Below are 23904 nucleotides of genomic sequence, written 5' to 3' on the forward strand. Positions count from 1 at the left end.
CGCGTCTGCCTGGATCAGGTTCACCCTGCAGCCGCGCTCCCTCAGGTATGTGCACACCTGTGCTCCAGATACACCGCTCCCGGTATTCATAGATACACTGAGTCCTACTTATGTCTTCCCCAGCCCAGGGACCCTCCAGCCGGTTATACCTGGCGCATGTCTCCGGTTACATGGGCCTGCTTACCAAAGGTATATATATCAACACAGGGTCACCGGTTTTTTTATCCAACATATTGGATTATAGACATGGATTCACACTCTTCCCTCTTTCCCCATTTAGAGCTATACAATCATTTGAGTGATTTTGCTTCCGCTATTTCCGCATGCTCTAAACAAGCAATAACTTGCTGTAAGTACCACTGCTTCACCTGATATATTACCCCACATATCACTACGGTCCATCATGTTTTGCACCATTGCGCGCTTTGTCTCACCTTCTCCTATTGCGCTCATCTAGGCACAACTCTGATCAGTATACAAACGATTGTAGGTGTCTAAAAAGAAAGAAAAAAGACACTATACGGTATGTGTTACTCCCATAAATATGTCTCCTTCACAATTAATCATGTGTTTTTTGAGCGAGAATACTGTATACGGCTATGCTCTGATACAATGTCTTTCCATTATCTCTCTAAAATGGCTCCTTGATCAAAAAAGCCCAGACAAGCGGTGGATACCGCGTCTGCCTGGATCAGGTTCACCCTGCAGCCGCGCTCCCTCAGCCCAGGGACCCTCCAGCCGGTTATACCTGGCGCATGTCTCCGGTTACATGGGCCTGCTTACCAAAGAGCTATACAATCATTTGAGTGATTTTGCTTCCGCTATTTCCGCATGCTCTAAACAAGCAATAACTTGCTGCACAACTCTGATCAGTATACAAACGATTGTAGGTGTCTAAAAAGAAAGAAAAAAGACACTATACGTGACTGACGAAAGCCTAATTGAGGCTGAAACGTTTCCCCAGTGCTACATTAGCACCTAATAAAATCAGCAAAAACACTTAAGTTGAGTGCGAGACTTTTTCGTTCTGTTTGTAAAGGAGTTGGGTACCTAGTCTCTGCACCTATTATAGCAGTGCACACGGTGTTTTCTCCACATACACCATCACAGACGGCTCCAGTCAGCAGGAGGCAACGGTTCCGTCAGATGGTGACAGACTACATGTCTTGCCCTCTTGCTGTACTCCCAGACGGCTCTTCCCCTTTCAAGTTTTGGGTCTCAAAGCTGGATACATGGCCAGAGCTAAGCCAGTATGCATTGGAGGTGCTGTCTTGCCCTGCGGCCAGTGTATTATCGGAACGTGTCTTTAGTGCTGCAGGTGGTGTACTAACTGACCGTCGCATGCGACTATCCTCCGATAACGTTGACCGGCTTACTTTCCTGAAAATGAACAAGGCCTGGATCTCGCAGGAATTTGCCACTCCTCCTCCTGATTAAATAATTAGGTCACTGTATACGTTATCCAGGTCTCCTGTTGTGTTCATCTTTCTACCACCTGAACTTAAATTCCTGGGCTCCAACACCGCCAGTTGAGGCTCAGAAGTGCCGTCTGCACAGTCAAAACATACGACCCAGTGTTATTGGGTTTCAGTAACGTCAGCTGATCCCCAGCTGTGTAGCCGGCAATGTGTCATGCGACCGCCACGCTGACACAACAACTGAAATGTAAGGGAATCTGTCCCCCCCCCCCCCAAGGCGTTTGTTACTGAAAGAGCCACCTTGTGCAGCAGTAATGCTGCACAAGGAAAAGGTAGCTATTTTTGTTTAGCTCCTTGCACACGCAGAACTTAACACTTATAAAATGTGTCCACTGATACCGTAAAACCGTCCCGGAGGTGGGACTTTCCTTCGTAATGTGACGCAGCACAGCCGTCATTCCTACCCCCCCGGCGCCGCGCACCGGCTCCTCAGCGTTGTTTTATTCCGTCCCGGAGCCTGCGCTGTTATGTTATCCCGTGGCCAGGCACACTTAGGGCTGCCCGTCTTCTGGCATCATTTGGTGTCAGGATGGCTGCGCCTGTGCGGCCGTGCTGGCAGAGAGCCCGCCTCGCAGTGTCTTCTGATTTAATCCCACTGGGGGCCTGGGATCCATGGACATGCGCAGTGCATATCTGAACCTCCACCTCTCACTCATTTCCCTATGGCTTCTTCAGACTGTTCGGTGTCAGCTGGTCCCTAATAGCATGCCACGGCCGTGACACCGCACAGTCTTAAGAAGCCGTAGGGAGGGGAGTGAGAGGCGAGGATATGCACTGCGCATGTCCATGGATCCCAGGCCCCCAGTGGGATTAAATCAGAAGACACTGCGAGGCGGGCTCTCTGCCAGCGCGGCCGCACAGGCGCAGCCATCCTGACACCAAATGATGCCAGAAGACGGGCAGCGCTAAGTGTGCCTGGCCACGGGATAACATAACAGCGCAGGCTCCGGGACGGAATAAAACAACGCTGAGGAGCCGGTGCGCGGCGCCGGGGGGGTAGGAATGACGGCTGTGCTGCGTCACATTACGAAGGAAAGTCCCACCTCCGGGACGGTTTTACGGTTGCAGGGGACACATTTTATAAGTGTTTAGTTCTGTGTTTGCAAGGAGCATGATGAAAAGAGCCACCTTTTCCTTTTGCATCTTTTGTGCTGCACAAGCTGGCTCTTTCAGCTACAAACGCCTTGGGGGGGGGTTAAAGGTTCCCTTTCGACTTTCTCAGGCTTCGGCCTACATTGTGTTCCTCTGCTTTTCCACCTGTCCCTGGGCTCCAACACCGCCAGTTGCCGTCCAGAAGTGCTGTACGCACAGTCAACAGTCCCTCCTCTGTTATTGGGGTTCAGTAACGTCAGCTGTTCCCCTGCTGTGTGTGTGGCAATCCCTCCTACCTCCTCCACCTCCTCCTCCTCCACCTGTCCCTGGGCTCCAACACCGCTAGTTGTTGCCTGGTAGTGCTGTACGCACAGTCAACAGTCCCTCCTCTGTTATTGGGGTTCAGTAACGTCAGCTGTTCCCCTGCTGTGTGTGTGGCAATCCCTCCTACCTCCTCCACCTCCTCCTCCTCCACCTGTCCCTGGGCTCCAACACCGCTAGTTGTTGCCTGGTAGTGCTGTACGCACAGTCAACAGTCCCTCCTCTGTTATTGGGGTTCAGTAACGTCAGCTGTTCCCCTGCTGTGTGTGTGGCAATCCCTCCTACCTCCTCCACCTCCTCCTCCTCCACCTGTCCCTGGGCTCCAACACCGCTAGTTGTTGCCTGGTAGTGCTGTACGCACAGTCAACAGTCCCTCCTCTGTTATTGGGGTTCAGTAACGTCAGCTGTTCCCCTGCTGTGTGTGTGGCAATCCCTCCTACCTCCTCCACCTCCTCCTCCTCCACCTGTCCCTGGGCTCCAACACCGCTAGTTGTTGCCTGGTAGTGCTGTACGCACAGTCAACAGTCCCTCCTCTGTTATTGGGGTTCAGTAACGTCAGCTGTTCCCCTGCTGTGTGTGTGGCAATCCCTCCTACCTCCTCCACCTCCTCCTCCTCCACCTGTCCCTGGGCTCCAACACCGCTAGTTGTTGCCTGGTAGTGCTGTACGCACAGTCAACAGTCCCTCCTCTGTTATTGGGGTTCAGTAACGTCAGCTGTTCCCCTGCTGTGTGTGTGGCAATCCCTCCTACCTCCTCCACCTCCTCCTCCTCCACCTGTCCCTGGGCTCCAACACCGCTAGTTGTTGCCTGGTAGTGCTGTACGCACAGTCAACAGTCCCTCCTCTGTTATTGGGGTTCAGTAACGTCAGCTGTTCCCCTGCTGTGTGTGTGGCAATCCCTCCTACCTCCTCCACCTCCTCCTCCTCCACCTGTCCCTGGGCTCCAACACCGCTAGTTGTTGCCTGGTAGTGCTGTACGCACAGTCAACAGTCCCTCCTCTGTTATTGGGGTTCAGTAACGTCAGCTGTTCCCCTGCTGTGTGTGTGGCAATCCCTCCTACCTCCTCCAACCTCCTCCTCCTCCACCTGTCCCTGGGCTCCAACACCGCCAGTTGCCGTCCAGAAGTGCTGTACGCACAGTCAACAGTCCCTCCTCTGTTATTGGGGTTCAGTAACGTCAGCTGTTCCCCTGCTGTGTGTGTGGCAATCCCTCCTACCTCCTCCAACCTCCTCCACCTCCACCTGCCCCTGGGCTCCAACACCGCCAGTTGCCGTCCAGAAGTGCTGTACGCACAGTCAACAGTCCCTCCTCTGTTATTGGGGTTCAGTAACGTCAGCTGTTCCCCTGCTGTGTGTGTGGCAATCCCTCCTACCTCCTCCACCTCCTCCTCCTCCACCTGTCCCTGGGCTCCAACACCGCTAGTTGTTGCCTGGTAGTGCTGTACGCACAGTCAACAGTCCCTCCTCTGTTATTGGGGTTCAGTAACGTCAGCTGTTCCCCTGCTGTGTGTGTGGCAATCCCTCCTACCTCCTCCACCTCCTCCTCCTCCACCTGTCCCTGGGCTCCAACACCGCTAGTTGTTGCCTGGTAGAGCTGTACGCACAGTCAACAGTCCCTCCTCTGTTATTGGGGTTCAGTAACGTCAGCTGTTCCCCTGCTGTGTGTGTGGCAATCCCTCCTACCTCCTCCACCTCCTCCTCCTCCACCTGTCCCTGGGCTCCAACACCGCCAGTTGCCGTCCAGAAGTGCTGTACGCACAGTCAACAGTCCCTCCTCTGTTATTGGGGTTCAGTAACGTCAGCTGTTCCCCTGCTGTGTGTGTGGCAATCCCTCCTACCTCCTCCACCTCCTCCTCCTCCACCTGTCCCTGGGCTCCAACACCGCTAGTTGTTGCCTGGTAGTGCTGTACGCACAGTCAACAGTCCCTCCTCTGTTATTGGGGTTCAGTAATGTCAGCTGTTCCCCTGCTGTGTGTGTGGCAATCCCTCCTACCTCCTCCAACCTCCTCCTCCTCCACCTGTCCCTGGGCTCCAACACCGCCAGTTGCCGTCCAGAAGTGCTGTACGCACAGTCAACAGTCCCTCCTCTGTTATTGGGGTTCAGTAACGTCAGCTGTTCCCCTGCTGTGTGTGTGGCAATCCCTCCTACCTCCTCCAACCTCCTCCTCCTCCACCTGCCCCTGGGCTCCAACACCGCCAGTTGCCGTCCAGAAGTGCTGTACGCACAGTCAACAGTCCCTCCTCTGTTATTGGGGTTCAGTAACGTCAGCTGTTCCCCTGCTGTGTGTGTGGCAATCCCTCCTACCTCCTCCAACCTCCTCCTCCTCCACCTGTCCCTGGGCTCCAACACCGCCAGTTGCCGTCCAGAAGTGCTGTACGCACAGTCAACAGTCCCTCCTCTGTTATTGGGGTTCAGTAACGTCAGCTGTTCCCCTGCTGTGTGTGTGGAAATCCCTCCTACCTCCTCCACCTCCTCCTCCTCCACCTGTCCCTGGGCTCCAACACCGCTAGTTGTTGCCTGGTAGTGCTGTACGCACAGTCAACAGTCCCTCCTCTGTTATTGGGGTTCAGTAACGTCAGCTGTTCCCCTGCTGTGTGTGTGGCAATCCCTCCTACCTCCTCCACCTCCTCCTCCTCCACCTGCCCCTGGGCTCCAACACCGCCAGTTGCCGTCCAGAAGTGCTGTACGCACAGTCAACAGTCCCTCCTCTGTTATTGGGGTTCAGTAACGTCAGCTGTTCCCCTGCTGTGTGTGTGGCAATCCCTCCTACCTCCTCCACCTCCTCCTCCTCCACCTGTCCCTGGGCTCCAACACCGCTAGTTGTTGCCTGGTAGTGCTGTACGCACAGTCAACAGTCCCTCCTCTGTTATTGGGGTTCAGTAACGTCAGCTGTTCCCCTGCTGTGTGTGTGGCAATCCCTCCTACCTCCTCCACCTCCTCCTCCTCCACCTGTCCCTGGGCTCCAACACCGCTAGTTGTTGCCTGGTAGTGCTGTACGCACAGTCAACAGTCCCTCCTCTGTTATTGGGGTTCAGTAACGTCAGCTGTTCCCCTGCTGTGTGTGTGGCAATCCCTCCTACCTCCTCCAACCTCCTCCTCCTCCACCTGTCCCTGGGCTCCAACACCGCCAGTTGCCGTCCAGAAGTGCTGTACTCACAGAGCCAAACACCTCGCCAATGTGTTAGTGGGGTTCAGCACCGCCAGCTGTTCCCCTGCTGTGTATACGGCAACGTGTACTGCGACCGCCACGCAGGCACAACAAGTTAAATTTAAGGGAACCTGTCCCCCCCCCCCCAGGCGTTTGTTACTGAAGGAGCCACCTTGTGCAGCAGTAATGATGCAAAGGGAAAAAGTGCCTCTTTTCGTGGTGCTCCTTGCAGATGCTGAACCTAACACTTATGAAATGTGTCCCCTCACAGCGTTCAACCGTCCGGTAGGTGGAACTTTCCTTTGTCATGTGACGCAGCACAGCCGTCATTTTTACCCCCTTGTCGCCGTGCGCCGCCTCCTCAGCGTTGTTTGAATCTGTCCCGGAGCCTGCGCTGTTAGGTTACCCCTTGGCCATGCACACATTTTGCGCTGCCCGTCTTCTGACATCATTTGCTGTCAGGCTGGCTGCACCTGTGCGGGTGCGCTGTCCGAGATTCAGCCTCGCGGTGTCGTCTAATGTAATCCCACCGCGGGCCTGGGATCCGTGTCCATGCGCAGTGCATATCCTCGCCTCTCACTCCCCTCCCTACGGCTTCTAAAGACTGTTCGGTGTCAGCTGATCCCTAATAGCATGCCACGGCCGTGACACCGCACAGTCTTAAGAAGCCGTAGGGAGGGGAGTGAGAGGCGAGGATATGCACTGCGCATGGACACGGATCCCAGGCCCGCGGTGGGATTACATTAGACGACACCGCGAGGCTGAATCTCGGACAGCGCACCCGCACAGGCGCAGCCAGCCTGACAGCAAATGATGTCAGAAGACGGGCAGCGCAAAATGTGTGCATGGCCAAGGGGTAACCTAACAGCGCAGGCTCCGGGACAGATTCAAACAACGCTGAGGAGGCGGCGCACGGCGACAAGGGGGTAAAAATGACGGCTGTGCTGCGTCACATGACAAAGGAAAGTTCCACCTACCGGACGGTTGAACGCTGTGAGGGGACACATTTCATAAGTGTTAGGTTCAGCATCTGCAAGGACCATAATTAAAAGAGCTAAGTTTACCTTTTCCAGCATTAGTGCTGTACACGATGGCTCTTCCAGCTACAAACGCCTGGGGGGGGGGTTAAAGGTTTCCTTTCAACTTGCTCCAGTGCAGGCTTCGGCCTACACTCCGCTCCCCCTGCTCCTCCTGCTGACCCTGGGCTCTAACACCGCCAGTTGGGGCCCGGTACTGCTAGCTGCACAGAGAAAAACACCAGCCAATGTGTCAGTGGGGTTCAGCACCGCCAGCTGTTCCCCTGCTGTGCAGCCGGCATCGTGTCCTGCAAAAGCCACGCAGACACAAGAACTGAAATTGAAGGGAACCTGTCCCCCCTCCCCCAGGCGTTTGTACGTTTTAAAGGCCACCTTGTACAGCGGTAATGCTGCATGTGTGCAAGGTGGCTCATAAACGTATTCTCCTCGCACATGTGGAACGGAAAACACGTCTAAAATGTGTCCTCTGTGTGACCATTTAACCTTCCCGGTGGTGTGACTTTCCTTTGTAATGACACGCTGCAACCCCCTTGGTAGCGCTGCCCGTCTTCTGGCATCATTGTTTGGCTGCCTGCGCCTCTGCGGCCGCCCTGACCCACACAACGCCCCTCGGTGTCTTATTTCTTGGGAGTGCGAGGGTGTGTTTGATGGGCATGAGCAGTGCATCAGTTCGCCTGTCCCTCATCTCCTTCCGCCTTCTTCAGACTGTGCGGCTTCATGGCCGTGGCATGCGATAAGGGATCAGCTGACGCCACATAGTCTGAAGCAGGTGTAAGAACCCAAGCGAGAGGCGAACATATGTACTGCGCCAGGCCATGAATCCCAGCCCCGCAGTGTTTTAACTATGTAAATACACTGCGGGGCTGTGATTCATGGGCATCGCGAACCGCACCAGCCAACATTAAATGAGGTCAGAAGATGGGCAGCGCTAACAGCGCTAGGCCAGGGGATAACACGACAGCGCAGACTCCTGTACAGCAAATAACAACGCTCAGGAGGCTGCACCCAGCACCAAGGTGGGATTCTTGACATCTGTGCTGCGTCTCATTACAAAGGGAACTCGCGCCTCCAACACAGTTTGACTGTATAAAGGGCTAAATGTTATACGTGTTTCACTCAGCGTGTGCAAGGAGCGAAATTAAAAGAGCAACCTTTGACTTGTGCAGCACTACTGCTGCATAAGCTGTGGCTCTTCTACTTTGTAACCCCTGAGGGGGGGTTAAAGGTTACCTTTGAAATTGGTTCGATTAGGCTTCGGCCTACACTCTGCTCCCCCTGCAGAGCCCTGGGCTCCAACACCGCCAGTTGGGGCCCGGTACTGCTAGCTGCACAGAGAAAAACACCAGCCAATGTGTCAGTGGGGTTCAGCACCGCCAGCTGTTCCCCTGCTGTGCAGCCGGCAACGTGTCCTGCAACTGCCACGCAGGAACAACAGACCCAAAAGCTGCCGCCAGTGCAGGCTTCGGCCTACACTCTGCTCCCTCTCCTCCTCCTGCTGACCCCGGGCTCCAACACCGCCAGTTGGGGCCCGGTACTGCTAGCTGCACAGAGAAAAACACCAGCCAATGTGTCAGTGGGGTTCAGCACCGCCAGCTGTTCCCCTGCTGTGCAGCCGGCATCGTGTCCTGCAAAAGCCACGCAGACACAAGAACTGAAATTGAAGGGAACCTGTCCCCCCTCCCCCAGGCGTTTGTACGTTTTAAAGGCCACCTTGTACAGCGGTAATGCTGCATGTGTGCAAGGTGGCTCATAAACGTATTCTCCTCGCACATGTGGAACTGAAAACACGTCTAAAATGTGTCCTCTGTGTGACCATTTAACCGTCCCGGTGGTGTGACTTTCCTTTGTAATGACACGCTGCAACCCCCTTGGTAGCGCTGCCCGTCTTCTGGCATCATGGTTTGGCTGCCTGCGCCTCTGCGGCCGCCCTGACCCACACAACGCCCCTCGTTGTCTTAGTTATTGGGACTGCGAGGGTGTGATTGATGGGCATGATCAGTGCATCAGTTCGCCTGTCCCTCATCTCCTTCCGCCTTCTGCGGACTGTGCGGCTTCATGGCCGTGGCATGCGATAAGGGATCAGATGACGCCGCACAGTCTGAAGCGGGTGTAAGGACCCGAGTGTGAGAGGCGAACATATGTGCTGCGCCAGGCCCTGAATCCCAGCCCCGCAGTGTTTTAACAATGTTAAGACACTGCGGGGCTGGGATTCATGGTCATCGCGAAACGCACCGGCCGACATTAAATGATGCCAGAACATGGGCAGCGCTAACAGCGCTAGGCCAGGGGATAACACGACAGCGCAGACTCCTGTACAGCAAATAACAACGCTCAGGAGGCTGCACCCAGCACCAAGGTGGGATTCTTGACATCTGTGCTGCGTCTCATTACAAAGGGAACTCGCGCCTCCAACACAGTTTGACTGTATAAAGGGCTAAATGTTATACGTGTTTCACTCAGCGTGTGCAAGGAGCGAAATTAAAAGAGCAACCTTTGACTTGTGCAGCACTACTGCTGCATAAGCTGTGGCTCTTCTACTTTGTAACCCCTGAGGGGGGGTTAAAGGTTACCTTTGAAATTGGTTCGATTAGGCTTCGGCCTACACTCTGCTCCCCCTGCAGAGCCCTGGGCTCCAACACCGCCAGTTGGGGCCCGGTACTGCTAGCTGCACAGAGAAAAACACCAGCCAATGTGTCAGTGGGGTTCAGCACCGCCAGCTGTTCCCCTGCTGTGCAGCCGGCAACGTGTCCTGCAACTGCCACGCAGGCACAACAGACCCAAAAGCTGCCGCCAGTGCAGGCTTCGGCCTACACTCTGCTCCCTCTCCTCCTCCTGCTGACCCCGGGCTCCAACACCGCCAGTTGGGGCCCGGTACTGCTAGCTGCACAGAGAAAAACACCAGCCAATGTGTCAGTGGGGTTCAGCACCGCCAGCTGTTCCCCTGCTGTGCAGCCGGCATCGTGTCCTGCAAAAGCCACGCAGACACTTGCTCTTGTACCTTCTGCTCCCCATCCTGGTTCCAGTACCGTCAGCTGGTTCCGGGCAGAGCCTTTGGCTTAGGTGCCCCCCTCTGGGTATCCGAGTTCCACCAACGTCAGGTGGTCCTTGGTAGTGCTTTCAGGCACGGGTACCTCCTGCTTAGTAACCGGGTTCCAGTAACGTCAGCTGGTCCTCGGTAGTTCCATTGGCTCTTGGACCTTCGGCTACCCATCCGGGTTCCAGCACCGTCAGCTGGTTCTCGGCACTGTCTTTTGCTCTTGTACCTTCTGCTCCCCATCCTGGTTCCAGTACCGTCAGCTGGTTCCGGGCAGAGCCTTTGGCTTAGGTGCCTCCCTCTGGGTATCCGAGTTCCACCAACGTCAGGTGGTCCTTGGTAGTGCTTTCAGGCACGGGTACCTCCTGCTTAGTAACCGGGTTCCAGTAACGTCAGCTGGTCCTCGGTAGTTCCATTGGCTCTTGGACCTTCGGGTAGCCATCCGAGTTCCAGTTCCATCAGCTGGTTCTCGGCATTTTCTCAGCCTTCTTGTACCTTCTGCTACATTTCCAAGTTCAAGAGACTAAACACGATGACCCGGAAGAACACCCCTAAGATGACGACGACACCAGAGACGACAACCACCGTGATGACGACGACCCTGGAGACGATGACCCTGAAGACCACCGTGATGACGACGACCCCGGAGACGACGACCCTGAAGACCACCCCGATGACGATGACCCGGGAGACGACTACCCTGGAGACGACGACCCTGGAGACGACGACGACCTGGAAGACCGAGAAGCAGAAGAACAAGAGGCTGCAGAACAAAGAGCAGAAGAACATTAAGCATAACACTAAATATCAGAGCAAAAAATATTATCTAAATTATAAGCAGAAGAAGACTAAGCAGTGTATGGGGGTGAGTCCGTTCCTCCTCGTGGTGCCCCTGGATAAAGCCTGATGCTGCAGGCCAAACTGAACGCGGACAAATGTAACTGTTTTGTGACAGGCAGAACGGAAGGTGTAATCTTCAAACTTTTATAGATAACAACTACAGGAATGCCTGTCACAAATAAGAATATGATGAAGAAGTAGAATATGATGAAGATAATAGTAAAATAAAAAGAATATGAACAATGTAACCCAAAAAATAATAGGTAGAAGATGAAGAAGATGAATAAGGTGAAGAAGTTGATGTCAAAGAAGCTGATGATGAGGATAATGAAGAAGAAAGCGTGGGAGAAGAAAAAAAGAAGGTGAAGGGCGTTGAAGTAGTGAAACATCAATATGTGGCATAAAAAAAAAAAAAAAATTAACATAGTCAAATTCTTTCTAACGCCGAACGTCATCCAAAAAAAAAAAAATCCTGCTATTCTATTACATTGGGCTAAACCTCTGTGCCTTTAATGTCTCCGCCACGTCCCCCAATACATCCTACATTATTCTTAGTTGTTTTCCTTCATGTAGAATGAACCTACAAGTGTATAAAGGGTTTATTTTAATTCCGATATTTTCGTCCCATTGACTTGCATTGGGATCGGGTATCGGTATCGGATTGGATCCGATATTTTGACGGTATCGGCCGATACTTTCCGATACCGATACTTTCCGATATCGGAAAGTATCGCTCAACACTACTCACAACACATCTAGATAAGTTCCTTGGGGGGTCTAGTTTCCGATATGGGGTCACTTGTGGGGGGTTTGTACTGTTTGGGTACATCAGGGGCTCTGCAAATGCAACGTGACGCCTGCAGACCAATCCATTTAAGTCTGCATTCCAAATGGCGCTCCTTCCCTTCCGAGCTCTGTCATGCGCCCAAACAGTGGTTTCCCCCCACATATGGGGTATCAGCGTACTCAGGACAAATTGGACAACTTTTGGGGTCCAATTTATCCTGATACCCTTGTGAAAATACAAAACTGGGGGCTAAAAAATCATTTTTGTGAAAAAAAAAGAATGTTTATTTTCACGGCTCTGCGTTATAAACTGTAGTGAAACACTTGGGGGTTCAAAGTTCTCACAACACATCTAGATAAGTTCCTTGGGGGGGTCTAGTTTCCAATATGGGGTCACTTGTGGGGGGTTTGTACTGTTTGGGTACATCAGGGGCTCTGCAAATGCAACGTGACGCCTGCAGACCAATCCATTTAAGTCTGCATTCCAAATGGCGCTCCTTCCCTTCCGAGCTCTGTCATGCGCCCAAACAGTGGTTCCCCCCCACATATGGGGTATCAGCGTACTCAGGACAAATTGTACAACAACGCTTGGGGTCCAATTTATCCTGATACCCTTGTGAAAATACAAAACTGGGGGCTAAAAATCATTTTTGTGAAAAAAAAAAAGAATTTTTATTTTCACGGCTCTGCGTTATAAACTGTAGTGAAACACTTGGGGGTTCAAAGCTCTCAAAATGCATCTAGATAAGTTCCTTAGGGGGTCTACTTTCCAAAATGGTGTCACTTGTGGGGGTTTTTAATGTTTAGGCACATCAGGGGCTCTCCAAACGCAACATGGCATCCCACCTTAATTCCAGTAAATTTTGCATTGAAAAGTAAAATAGCGCTCCTTCCCTTCCGAGCTCTGCTATGCGCCCAAACAGTGGTTTACCCCCACATATAGGGTATCGTCGTACTCAGGACAAATTGCACAACAACTTTTGTGGTCTAATTTCTTCTCTTACCCTTGGGGAAATAAAAAAATGGGGGCGAAAAGATCATTTTTGTGAAAAAATATGATTATTTATTTTGACGGCTCTGCATTATAAACTTCTGTGAAGCACTTGTTGGGTCAAAGTGCTCACCACACATCTAGATAAGATCCTTAGGGGGTCTACTTTCCAAAATGGTGTCACGTGTGGGGGGTTTCAATGTTTAGGCACATCAGGGGCTCTCCAAATGCAACATGGCGTCCCATCTCAATTCCAGTCAATTTTGCATTGAAAAGTCAAATGGCGCTCCTTTCCTTCCGAGCTCTGCCATGTGCCCAAACAGTGGTTTACCCCCACATATGGGGTATCAGCGTACTCAGGACAAATTGTACAACAACTTTTGCGGTCTATTTTCTCCTGTTACCCTTGGTAAAATAAAACAAATTGGAGCTGAAATAAATTTTGTGTGAAAAAAAGTTAAATGTTTATTTTTATTTAAACATTCCAAAAATTCCTGTGAAACACCTGAAGGGTTAATAAACTTCTTGAAAGTGGTTTTGAGTACCTTGAGGGTGCAGTTTTTAGAATGGTGTCACACTTGGGTATTTTCTATCATATAGACCCCTCAAAATGACTTCAAATGAGATGTGGTCCCTAAAAAAAAATGGTGTTGTAAAAATGAGAAATTGCTGGTCAACTTTTAACCCTTATAACTCCGTCACAAAAAAAAAATTTGGTTCCAAAATTGTGCTGATGTAAAGTAGACATGTGGGAAATGTTACTTATTAAGTATTTTGCGTGACATACAGTATGTCTGTGATTTAAGGGCATAAAAATTCAAAGTTGGAAAATTGCGAAATTTTTGCCAAATATTCGTTTTTTTCACAAATAAACGCAAGTTATATCGAAGAAATTTTACCACTATCATGAAGTACAATATGTCACGAGAAAATATCAGAATCGCCAAGATCCGTTGAAGCGTTCCAGAGTTATAACCTCATAAAGGGACATTGGTCAGAATTGTAAAAATTGGCCCGGTCATTAACGTGCAAACCACCCTTGGGGGTGAAGTGGTTACATTTGTTTGGTGATCTGAAACATTTAAGTGTGACAAACATGCAAAACCATAGGAATTTAGAAGGGGGCAAACATTTTTTCACACCACTGTATTTCTATGTTCCCTTAAAAAGCCCAATCTGTATTTTTTTTTACATTGGAAAACCTGATGTGAGATGGGAAAAGGGAAGTAGTCAAATACCTAATAGTCTTTATGTAAAAAGTAATTATTACCCACCTGTGCAATAAGACAAAGAGCATGCATTACTTGGGGTTCCTTCCAGTTTATATACATGATATCCTCCAGGACAGGCTTTTATCCGGACCGATGATGACCATAAACAGCAGGATCCACTCCAGCTGGCACACACTGATTGAGTCACAATAACATCACTTTGCATTGGATGTTTGCCACTCAGCCATATTCCGGCATGGGTACCACAACCATTTTCTGGTGCACAACTTTCTGGCATGCGAACTCCCCCACTCCCAATAAAGCGATACCATCCATATTTGGAATCATCACAGTTAGGTAGGTAATAATGCATATTGGATGTACTTCTCCAGGGCTCATCGAGAACAGTGTGGTCTGAACATGGATCAGAGCAGCGGTAAGACCCGAGAGATTTTATGCACTCAGTCCCCAGGCTGCAAGCTCCATTTTTGCATTCGTCAACTTCACAATGGAAGCCATCACCAAAGTAACCATTCGGACAGACACAGGAATAGGAGCCGTAGTAGTTAATACATGATGCAGATGAATGACAGCTGTTTAGTTCAGGACTGGCACATTCATCTAAGTCAACACAGCAACCTTCTGAACTGAGGATGAAACCGCTTGGACAATCACAAGTGTAGGAGCCAATAGTATTTTGGCACATGCCTGTAGAACAATTATTTGACCAGGCGTAGGCACATTCATCTATATCCGAACAGTTGAAACCATCTCCAATGAATCCGTCCTTGCAGTTACATTCCATGGAGCCAAAATATTCATCACATGTAGCACTTGGATGACATTTGGAACAATCTCCTGCAGCTGTAACAAAAAAATAAAACAAAACTTTAGCGCACCTCTATTCACCAGAAAGGAACATACGTAGAATGACCTCCTTACGCCACCTCAAACCATTCTCCTCCATCTTCATTCCTATTTATGCCATGACTCTAAATGTCAGTTATTGTAATACTTACATGAGATATTCGTAGCTGAAAAAGAAACAAGAAGAAGTTTAGTTTATTTAGTACATCAAGTTTTATCAATGTATAATAATATAATAAATATAGTAGGAATTAAAAACAGCCTTGACAAATTTATTGGCTGTCTATGTTAAATACATTGTAAATACGCAGACTTGTGGTCTGGAGTCTGAAAGTGTTCATTTTTTTCCATGAGTATTCTCCATCATTGTCCATGGGTTGTTACTGCAGTATTAAAGATAACCTGTCAGCCGACTACGACTGGGCCACGGGAAAACAGGTGAATATCCCAGTGGACCACTGTGCAGGAGTGGGCTCCCCATCCTTTGTATATGAGCAATAATTGGCAGAATACACTTGAATCACTACATACAGACAAGGGAGCATCCAATCCAACATTTAACAATCTCCCCAGTTTTTTATTATATAGAAGAAAGGTACTGTCACGGGTGTGTCAGAGGCAGCAGAGATGGTCAAACGGCATCTGGCTGCAGAAGGACTCTGTGGTTGGCTTTGCAGACGCCTTTCTAATCCTTCTGACTTTTGGACCCAGTAGCAACCTCCCCCCGGCTCTAATTGACACACGTGGGCTGGGTTTTTATAGACTTCCTGTCTGCTTCTGAGAATTGCCGGTGATATTTCCATTTTCCCCTGTTGAGGCTTGGAGCTTTAGCAGTTGGCTATCTTCCTCTTTGGTGCTGCTAGAGGACATCTGTGTTATCTCTCTGAGTCTACTCAAGATAAGTGTTTCCCTTGTTTGTCTATCCCGGTTGTATTTAGTTGTAGTGGGGATTGACTAGTGCTTGCCACATCCTTCCCTAAGCAGAGCTTATTGCCAGGGTCAGGCAGGGATTAGGTTCCTGCTCGGCGATAGGTGCGGAACCTATATAGGGACATTTAGGGCAGACACGGTGAATCTGCCTAGGGGTCCCAATCCCCCCTTCCCTAGTGTTGGTTTCCTTTCCCCTCACCTGTTCGGGTTGCACTTAGTCTTCCCACACTGTGCATGACATGTACATTTTTCTATGAGGGTCATGTAATATTTCCTTGTAAGTGAACAGTGGGACCCCAGAGTCAATGTTACTGGTGGGACTTTGCCATTGCACTCTGACGCTGCCTTTCAGGAGAATTTATTAATTAACATGTGGCTTCAGTGCTTGATTTCTCAGTGCTGTCACTTCAGATTGCTACAAAAAAGTATAATTTTTATTGTTGTAATAGGACTTACACAATCAAACCACTAGCGCTAAAACACTATAGTAGAACACTAGTGTTTTGCTCACTTGTAAAGTCATCTTAACAGTTTCTTCCTGTGCAGAATAGCTACTAAGCTACACTGTGCACAATTATTCAGACAAGTGAATGTTTTCACCATATCATATGCAAATTGCCTCTTCTGAGAAAAAGAGGACTTAACTCTATAGCGCCACCTATTGGAAGTAGCGATCCTACAAGTCACAATCAACCCTTTAACGAGTCGTGCAATATGACTTAGGATAAAAGCCAATTCAGTATCTCAATTCGTAGACACGGTGTTTCGGGCTGTTGGCCCTCGTCAGTGCGAAGCATGAGAACTGATTTGGCTAGGTGAGAGGCTCTGGAGTGGGGTCTAAGGGGTAACGTTTCTCCTTCACCATATCATCAATTTTATGCAGATTTTCCAACTCCACGCTGCAGAAACTTGAATGTTTATTGGATAAATCTTATCACATGATGTGTATTTGTGTAAGGAGGGGGGTGAGGCATAAGAGACTCAACACCCTTTATCAAGGTGTGCACAATTATTAGGCAGCTTGTTTTCATCAGGCAAAATGAGCCAAAACAAGATTTAACTGACTTGGCATTCTTGCAATTGCTAAGATATTGGGGCGTCATCACAGAACCATCAAAACTTTTGTTGCAAATAGTCAATGGGGTCAAAAAGAATGTTGAGAAAAAAGACGCAAATTAACTGCAAAAGATTTGAGAAGAATTAAATATGAAGGGACTAGGAAGCCATTAACTCCTTGGAGGGCCCAGAAGTGCAAGGTGTTCAGTGCTCACAAACATGGCTGAGGTGAGGAGGTCAAAACCCAACCACCACTGAACCAGACACAGAAGGTGAAACTTCAAGACTGGGCCAAGAAATATCTGAAAACAGATTTTTCAAAAGTTTTTTGGATTGATAGAATGAGAGTGACTCTTAACGAACCAGATAGATGAGCTGGAGCTGGATTATTGCTAGAACATTTATAATATCTAAGTCAAATAGACCACATGCAATATCAAATCTACAGGTCCAGGAGTACTTCGGTAGCAGCGACAACAATATTTAAGTTCCAGTTTAATATTTAACAAAATATTACAAAAGGAGAAATATGAAAACATGGAACTTTAGGTAAAGTTAAGTTCACTCAATTAAAGAAGCGCTCCTCCTCCTCACATCAAAATTTTTATCCTCTTAATATATTGCAATCATCATATTATACAGCACTGTGTACTTCCAATTGCTCATTTTCTCTTTCTACCTAGATAATTCTTCTCTTAATTCTGCTCTGTGTAGAAAAAGGAAGTCTCTAGTCCCTGCATTTATCATCCCCCTCTTCAACTCCTGACCAAGCTGCTCAACTCCTCCACCTGCCAGTGCCTTTTGCAGTCACCTATGACTCATACAGGGAAAATTGACCTCCTGTTTCTACATAGAGCTTAGAAGGAGTCAGCTTGTTGATTTTTAATCATGTGATGTCACAGGCCTAATGGAAAAGAGAAGAATTTGCTGGGTAGAAAGGCAAAATGAGCAATTGTAAGTACACAGTGCTGTATAATATGATGATTGCAATTTATTAAGAAGATACAAATGCTGATGTGAGTGCTACTTTACGTTAAGAGCTTTGTATTGTAGACTAAGAGAGTGTCCTGATAACTGGAGATACTGAACATAAATGGAGTGTATCTGAAGATAAACTAAAGATCTCAATAGGAAATGTAACAAAGAAATCAAGCTAGGAAAGATATCTACAGAAACACGAATTGCCAGCAACATTAAAATAGGTCCAACAAATCTTCTGAATAATTCCAAAAAGAGAAAATCTGATGGCATTAGCCCCTTAAAAGATAATCATCTACTACATAATCGTTTAATTCTGTCTGTTTGTCTGTAACGGAAATCCCACGTCGCTGATTGGTCACGCCAGCCGCCTGTGACCAATCATCGACAGGCGCAGTCCGGCCGTAGTTCAGTCACATTTACTGAACAAGTTTTGTCAGTCACAGTGCCACATAGTTCACTCACGTTTACTGAACAAGTTCTGTCAGTCACAGTGCCACATAGTTCAGTCACGTTCACTGAACACGTTCTGTCAGTCACAGCGCGACATAGTTCACTCACGTTTACTGAAGAAGTTCTGTCAGTCACAGTGCCACATAGTTCAGTCACGTTCACTGAACACGTTCTGTCAGTCAGAATATTCTATAATACCCAATGAGTTAGAATCGGGCCACCATCTAGTAATAATATAATAGTAAAGAACGTGCACAATAAAAGGAGTAAACTGGCATTGCTATGTCCTCTCATTACACCATTCCCAGTAGCTCACGGGCATGTGAATCGGTTGCTCTATCATTTAGTCATGCTCTAGTGGTCAAAGACAAAAAATCCACAGATAAATAGAGAGAGATAGATAGACAGATAGATAAATAGATGATAGATAATAGATAGAAAGATAATAGATAGATAGATAGATACTAGATAGATCGATATGAGATAGATAAATACATAGATAGATGATAGATAGATAAATAGATAGGCATATAATAGATAGATAGATGATAGATAATAGATTGATACAGATAGGAGATAGATAGATAGATAGATAGATAGATAGATAGATAGATAGATAGATTGATAATAGATAGTTAGATAGATGATTATAGAAAGATAGATAGATTTACAGATAATGGTAAAATACCTTTCAACCCCTCCACTCGTAAAGAATATCGACTTCCTCCATTTATCGCAAAAGTCCAAATTCCATGTCTTGGATTTTTCAGCAGATACATTGAGCCCCAAAGTTCAGAAACTATTGGTTTTAGTGGCGGTTCAACAGCTGCACATAAAAGAAATAGATATGTACTGTAACTATAAATCAAGCATTTTCTCTATAAGAAGATAGTTACTCTTAAAGAAATAATTGCAGACTGTGCTGGCTAATACACTTGTCACTTGAGTGTTTCTAAAAAAATAGCAGGAGCGCATTTTCTTTCTAGTGTGCACATAAAGCGGTGTACCGGCTCAATAGAAAGTCCTTGAGCGTAGGCACCCTTCAACTGAATCTGTCAGCAGGTTTTCACTATGTAGCCTGATGACGTCACCGCAGTTCGGAGCTGATGGGTCTCGTGGAGTAGAGTGTGAGACCTGGCTGTGGCTGCTGCTCCAGTCTGTGGAGCTTCGTTCTCTGAATGTGGCTCCATCCGCTGGATCAAGAAGATGAGGATCATCGTGAGACATCCATTTGGAATATGGCGGACCTACTGGGATTATTTCTTTTTAATAAATGGGTGAAAAAGGGAAATTGTTTTGGAGTTTATTTTATTAATAAAGATTGTTGTTTGTGTGTGTTTTTATCTTTTTAATACTGGGTTACTACATTACTAACTCCTGGGCTTGATGTTAGCGCCAACTGCTGACATCAACCCCAAAACCATTACCCCAATTGCCAATGCACCAGGGTAATCAGGAAGAGCCACGGCCAAGCGCCAGAATTGGTACATTTAATGGATGCACTACTTTTGGGGTGACTCTAGGCTGGTATTCTAAGGCTATCAAGGTCTAGATAACCATGGACCTCCTCAGCCTATCAATATCAGCCCGCAGCTGTCTACTTTGCCATTGCTGGTTATCAAAAATGGGTGGGGACACCATGTCATTTTTTTAGGGCTGCCCCTATTTTTTATAACCAGCAAAGGCAAAGCAGATAGCTGCAGGCTGATACTAATTAGACTGCTCATGCTTTTTTTCTATCTAAAAATACCAGCCCACTGCTTTCTGCTTTCCCTTAGTTGGTTATTAAAAATGGGGGGATCTCCACCTCATTTTATTTATTTATTCATTTATTAGGTTGAATAAGAATAAAAACACTCTTTCGTGCCAGATCAAATGAACTAAAGGGTGCTAGTTTATTATATGTAGGGGGCTTGTGACATTAAATATCTACAGAACATCTATCCTCTCTATTCTTTCTGTATATCCACCACTTTCCTATCCCCATTTGCTTGCAGGGCAATTGTCCTGCTCATACCCCCATTTTGCTTCCTTTTGCAGCCCCCTACTCCTTACCACAACTATTTTACAGACATTTTTCTGCAGTTCAATTTCCCCCTGGCTTCTATGGGGTTTGAGTTCGGGGTCAAGTTCTGGTACCCAAACTGAACTTTGGACCACAGTTTGGCTGAATCTGACAAACCTAATCTTCCATGGGGCAACTCATTCCTACTTATAATGAATGAAGGTTTTATCACTAGGACATTATCATTGCTGTAACTAGGGTGACATGTGAGCCATTGTCCGACCAACAGTTTACTGTCAATAGACAATGTACACAAATAGTAGTGGTGTGGATGGGGTTAGCTTTCTCAGCTCTGCTTCGTGTTACATCTAAGAACTTTGATTGTGTCACAAATGCTGCACCCAGTAAACTAAATGATACATTATTAGATTCAGGGTCTCTTTCCCTACATTATGCTGCTCTCAGATGAGGTAGCAAAAACTTGGTGACAGATTCCCTTTAAAAAAACTGTTATATCATTAATCAAAGGAGTGAATCCTGAGATTAGTTCGCCATATTGTACCGTGTACTTTAAAGGGAACCTGTCAACTGATTTATATTGCCCAAACATCATGCATAAGATCCTGGCTGCATGTTTGCTGTCATACACAGTTATATGAAAAAGTTTGGGCACCCCTATTAATCTTAAGCTTAATGTTTTATAAAAATTGTTTTTTTTTGCAACAGCTATTTCAGTTTCATATATCTAATAACTGTTGGACACAGTAATGTTTCTGCCTTGAAATGAGGTTTATTGTACTAACAGAAAATGTGCAATCTGCATTCAAACAAAATTTGACAGGTGCATAAGTATGGGCACCCTTATCATTTCCTTGTTTAAAATACTCCTACCTACTTTTTACTGACTTACTAAAGCCCTTTTTTTTGGTTTTGTAACCTCATTGAGCTTTGAACTTCATAGCCAGGTGTATGCAATCATGAGAAAAGCTACTTAAAGTGGCCACTTGCAAGTTGTTCTCCTGTTTGAATCTCCTCTGAAGAGTGGCATCATGGGCTCCTCAAAACAACTGTCAAATAATCTGAAAACAAAGATTATTCAACATAGTTGTTCAGGGGAAGGATACAAAAAGCTGTCTCAGAGATTTAACCTGTCAATTTCCACTGTTAGGAACATAGTAAGGAAATGGAAGAACACAGGTACAGTTCTTGTTAAGGCCAGAAGTGGCAGGCCAAGAAAAACATCAGAAAGGCAGAGAAGAAGAATGGTGAGATCAGTCAAGGACAATCCTCAGGCCACCTCCAGAGATCTGCAGCATCAACTTGCTGCAGATGGTGTCACTGTGCATCGGTCAACTATACAACGTACTTTGCACAAGGAGAAGCTGTATGGGAGAGTGGTGCGAAAGAAGCCGTTTCTGCAAGCACGCCACAAACAGAGTCGGCTGAGGTATGCAAAAGCACATTTGGAGAAGCCAATTTCTTTTTGGAAGAAGGTCCTGTGGACTGATAAAACCAAGATTGAGTTGTTTGGTCATACAAAAAGGCGTTATTGCATGGCAGCCAAAAAATACAGCATTCCAAGAAAAACACTTGCTACCCACAGTAAAATTTGTTGGAGGTTCCATCATGCTTTGGGGCTGTGTGGCCAATGCCGGCTCCGGGAATCTTGTTAAAGTTGAGGGACGCATGGATTCCTCTCAGTATCAGCAGATTCTTGACAATAATGTTCATGAATCAGTGACAAAGTGAAGTTACGCAGGGGATGGATCTTTCAGCAAGACAATGATCCAAAACACCGCTCCAAATCTACTCAGGCATTCATGCAGAGAAACAATTACACTGTTCTGGAATGGCCATCCCAGTCCCCAGACCTGAATATCATTGAACATCTGTGGGATCATTTGAAGAGGGCTGTCCATGCTCGGTAACCATCAAACTTAACTGAACTGGAATTGTTTTGTAAAGAGGAATGGTCAAAAATACCTTAATCCAGGAACTCATTAAAAGCTACAGGAAGCGACTAGAGGCTGTTATTTTTGCAAAAGGAGGATCTACAAAATATTAATGTCACTTTTCTGTTGAGGTGCCCATACTTATCTGTCATGATTCCCAATGGCAGGGACACAGGCAAAAACGGACTAGCTCTAGGAAGATGGTATCTTAGGTAACCGCGATGCTGAACCTAACACGCAACTAAAAGTAGCCAGGGGGTGTGCCTACGTTGATCTCTAGACACCTCGCGCCAGCCGGAGAGCTAACTACCCCTATTAGAGGAATACACAGACCTGTCTTGCCTCCAGGGAAACCCCAAAAGTTATAGTAGCCCCCCACATATAATAACGGTTAGTCAAGAGGAAAACACAAACGCAGTATGAATATAGATTCAGCAAAGCGAGGCCCTCTAACTAGTGGAAAATACAAAAGAGGACTTCGCGGTTACCTCAAAACCCTAAACAGCCATCCTGAAATTACCTTGACTCCGTTGTCAACTCATGACACCGGAGTAGCAATTTCAGATCACTAGAGCTTCCAGCAGCACGGGAAATATAAATGCATGCTGGACAAAACAAACACAAAAAAGCCAAAGATTCAACTTAGCTGAATTGCAGACTTGGAGCAGGTAGCAAGCAACAGAGGTGCTCTGATAACATTGATTGCCGGCACTAGAATGACTGAGAAGCCAGACTAAATAGGAAACTCCCAATTTCCTGATGAAAACAGGTGCACAGACCAAAGTCAGTCAGTACCACCAGTAGCCACCAGAGGGAGCCAAAAACAGAATTCACAACAGTACCCCCCCTTAAGGAGGGGGCACCGAACCCTCATGAGAACCACCAGGGCGATCTGGATGCGCCCTATGAAAGGCGCGAACCAAATCAGAGGCATGAACATCAGAGGCAGTCACCCAAGAATTATCCTCCTGACCGTATCCCTTCCATTTAACCAAATATTGAAGTCTCCATCTGGAAATGCGAGAGTCCAAAATCTTCTCCACAACATACTCCAATTCACCCTCCACCAGCACATCAGCAGGAGGCTCAACAGAAGGAACAACCGGTACCTTGTACCTCCGCAACAACGACCGATGGAAGACATTATGAATGGTGAAAGATGCTGGAAGGTCCAAACGAAAAGATACAGGATTAAGAATCTCCAAAATCTTATAAGGACCTATGAACCGAGGTTTGAACTTAGGAGAAGAGACCTTCATAGGGACAAAACGAGAAGATAACCACACCAAGTCTCCAACACGGAGATGCTGACCCACACGACGATGACGATTAGCAAACTGCTGAGTCTTCTCCTGCGACAACTTCAAATTGTCCACCACATGACTCCAAATCCGGTGCATTCTATCCACCACAGTATCCACTCCAGGACAATCCGAAGATTCCACCTGGCCAGATGAAAAACGAGGGTGAAACCCTGAATTACAAAAGAAAGGAGAAACCAAAGTGGCAGAACTGGCCCGATTATTGAGGGCAAACTCTGCCAACGGCAAAAAGGCGACCCAATCATCCTGATCAGCAGACACAAAACACCTCAAATAAGTCTCCAAGGTCTGATTAGTCCGCTCCGTCTGGCCATTAGTCTGAGGATGGAACCCAGACGAAAAAGACAAATCAATGCCCATCCTGGCACAGAACGCTCGCCAGAACCTAGACACAAATTGAGAT

General features: G+C 47.5%; 1 protein-coding gene across 1 annotated transcript in view; it reads right to left on the reverse strand.

The window, feature by feature from the left end:
- Positions 1-23904, reverse strand: part of LOC143786238 (uromodulin-like) — an 86771-nt gene that overhangs the window by 48056 nt on the left and 14811 nt on the right. The window contains exons 5-7 of the mRNA XM_077275514.1: positions 18911-19048; positions 14958-14972; positions 14002-14802 (exon numbers count right to left, since the gene is read on the reverse strand). Of these exons, the coding sequence (XP_077131629.1) occupies positions 14002-14802; positions 14958-14972; positions 18911-19048 (954 nt within the window). The remainder of the gene's footprint in view (positions 1-14001; positions 14803-14957; positions 14973-18910; positions 19049-23904) is intronic.

This window comes from Ranitomeya variabilis, chromosome 7 (assembly GCF_051348905.1).
Source record: "Ranitomeya variabilis isolate aRanVar5 chromosome 7, aRanVar5.hap1, whole genome shotgun sequence".
NCBI lineage: Eukaryota > Metazoa > Chordata > Amphibia > Anura > Dendrobatidae > Ranitomeya > Ranitomeya variabilis.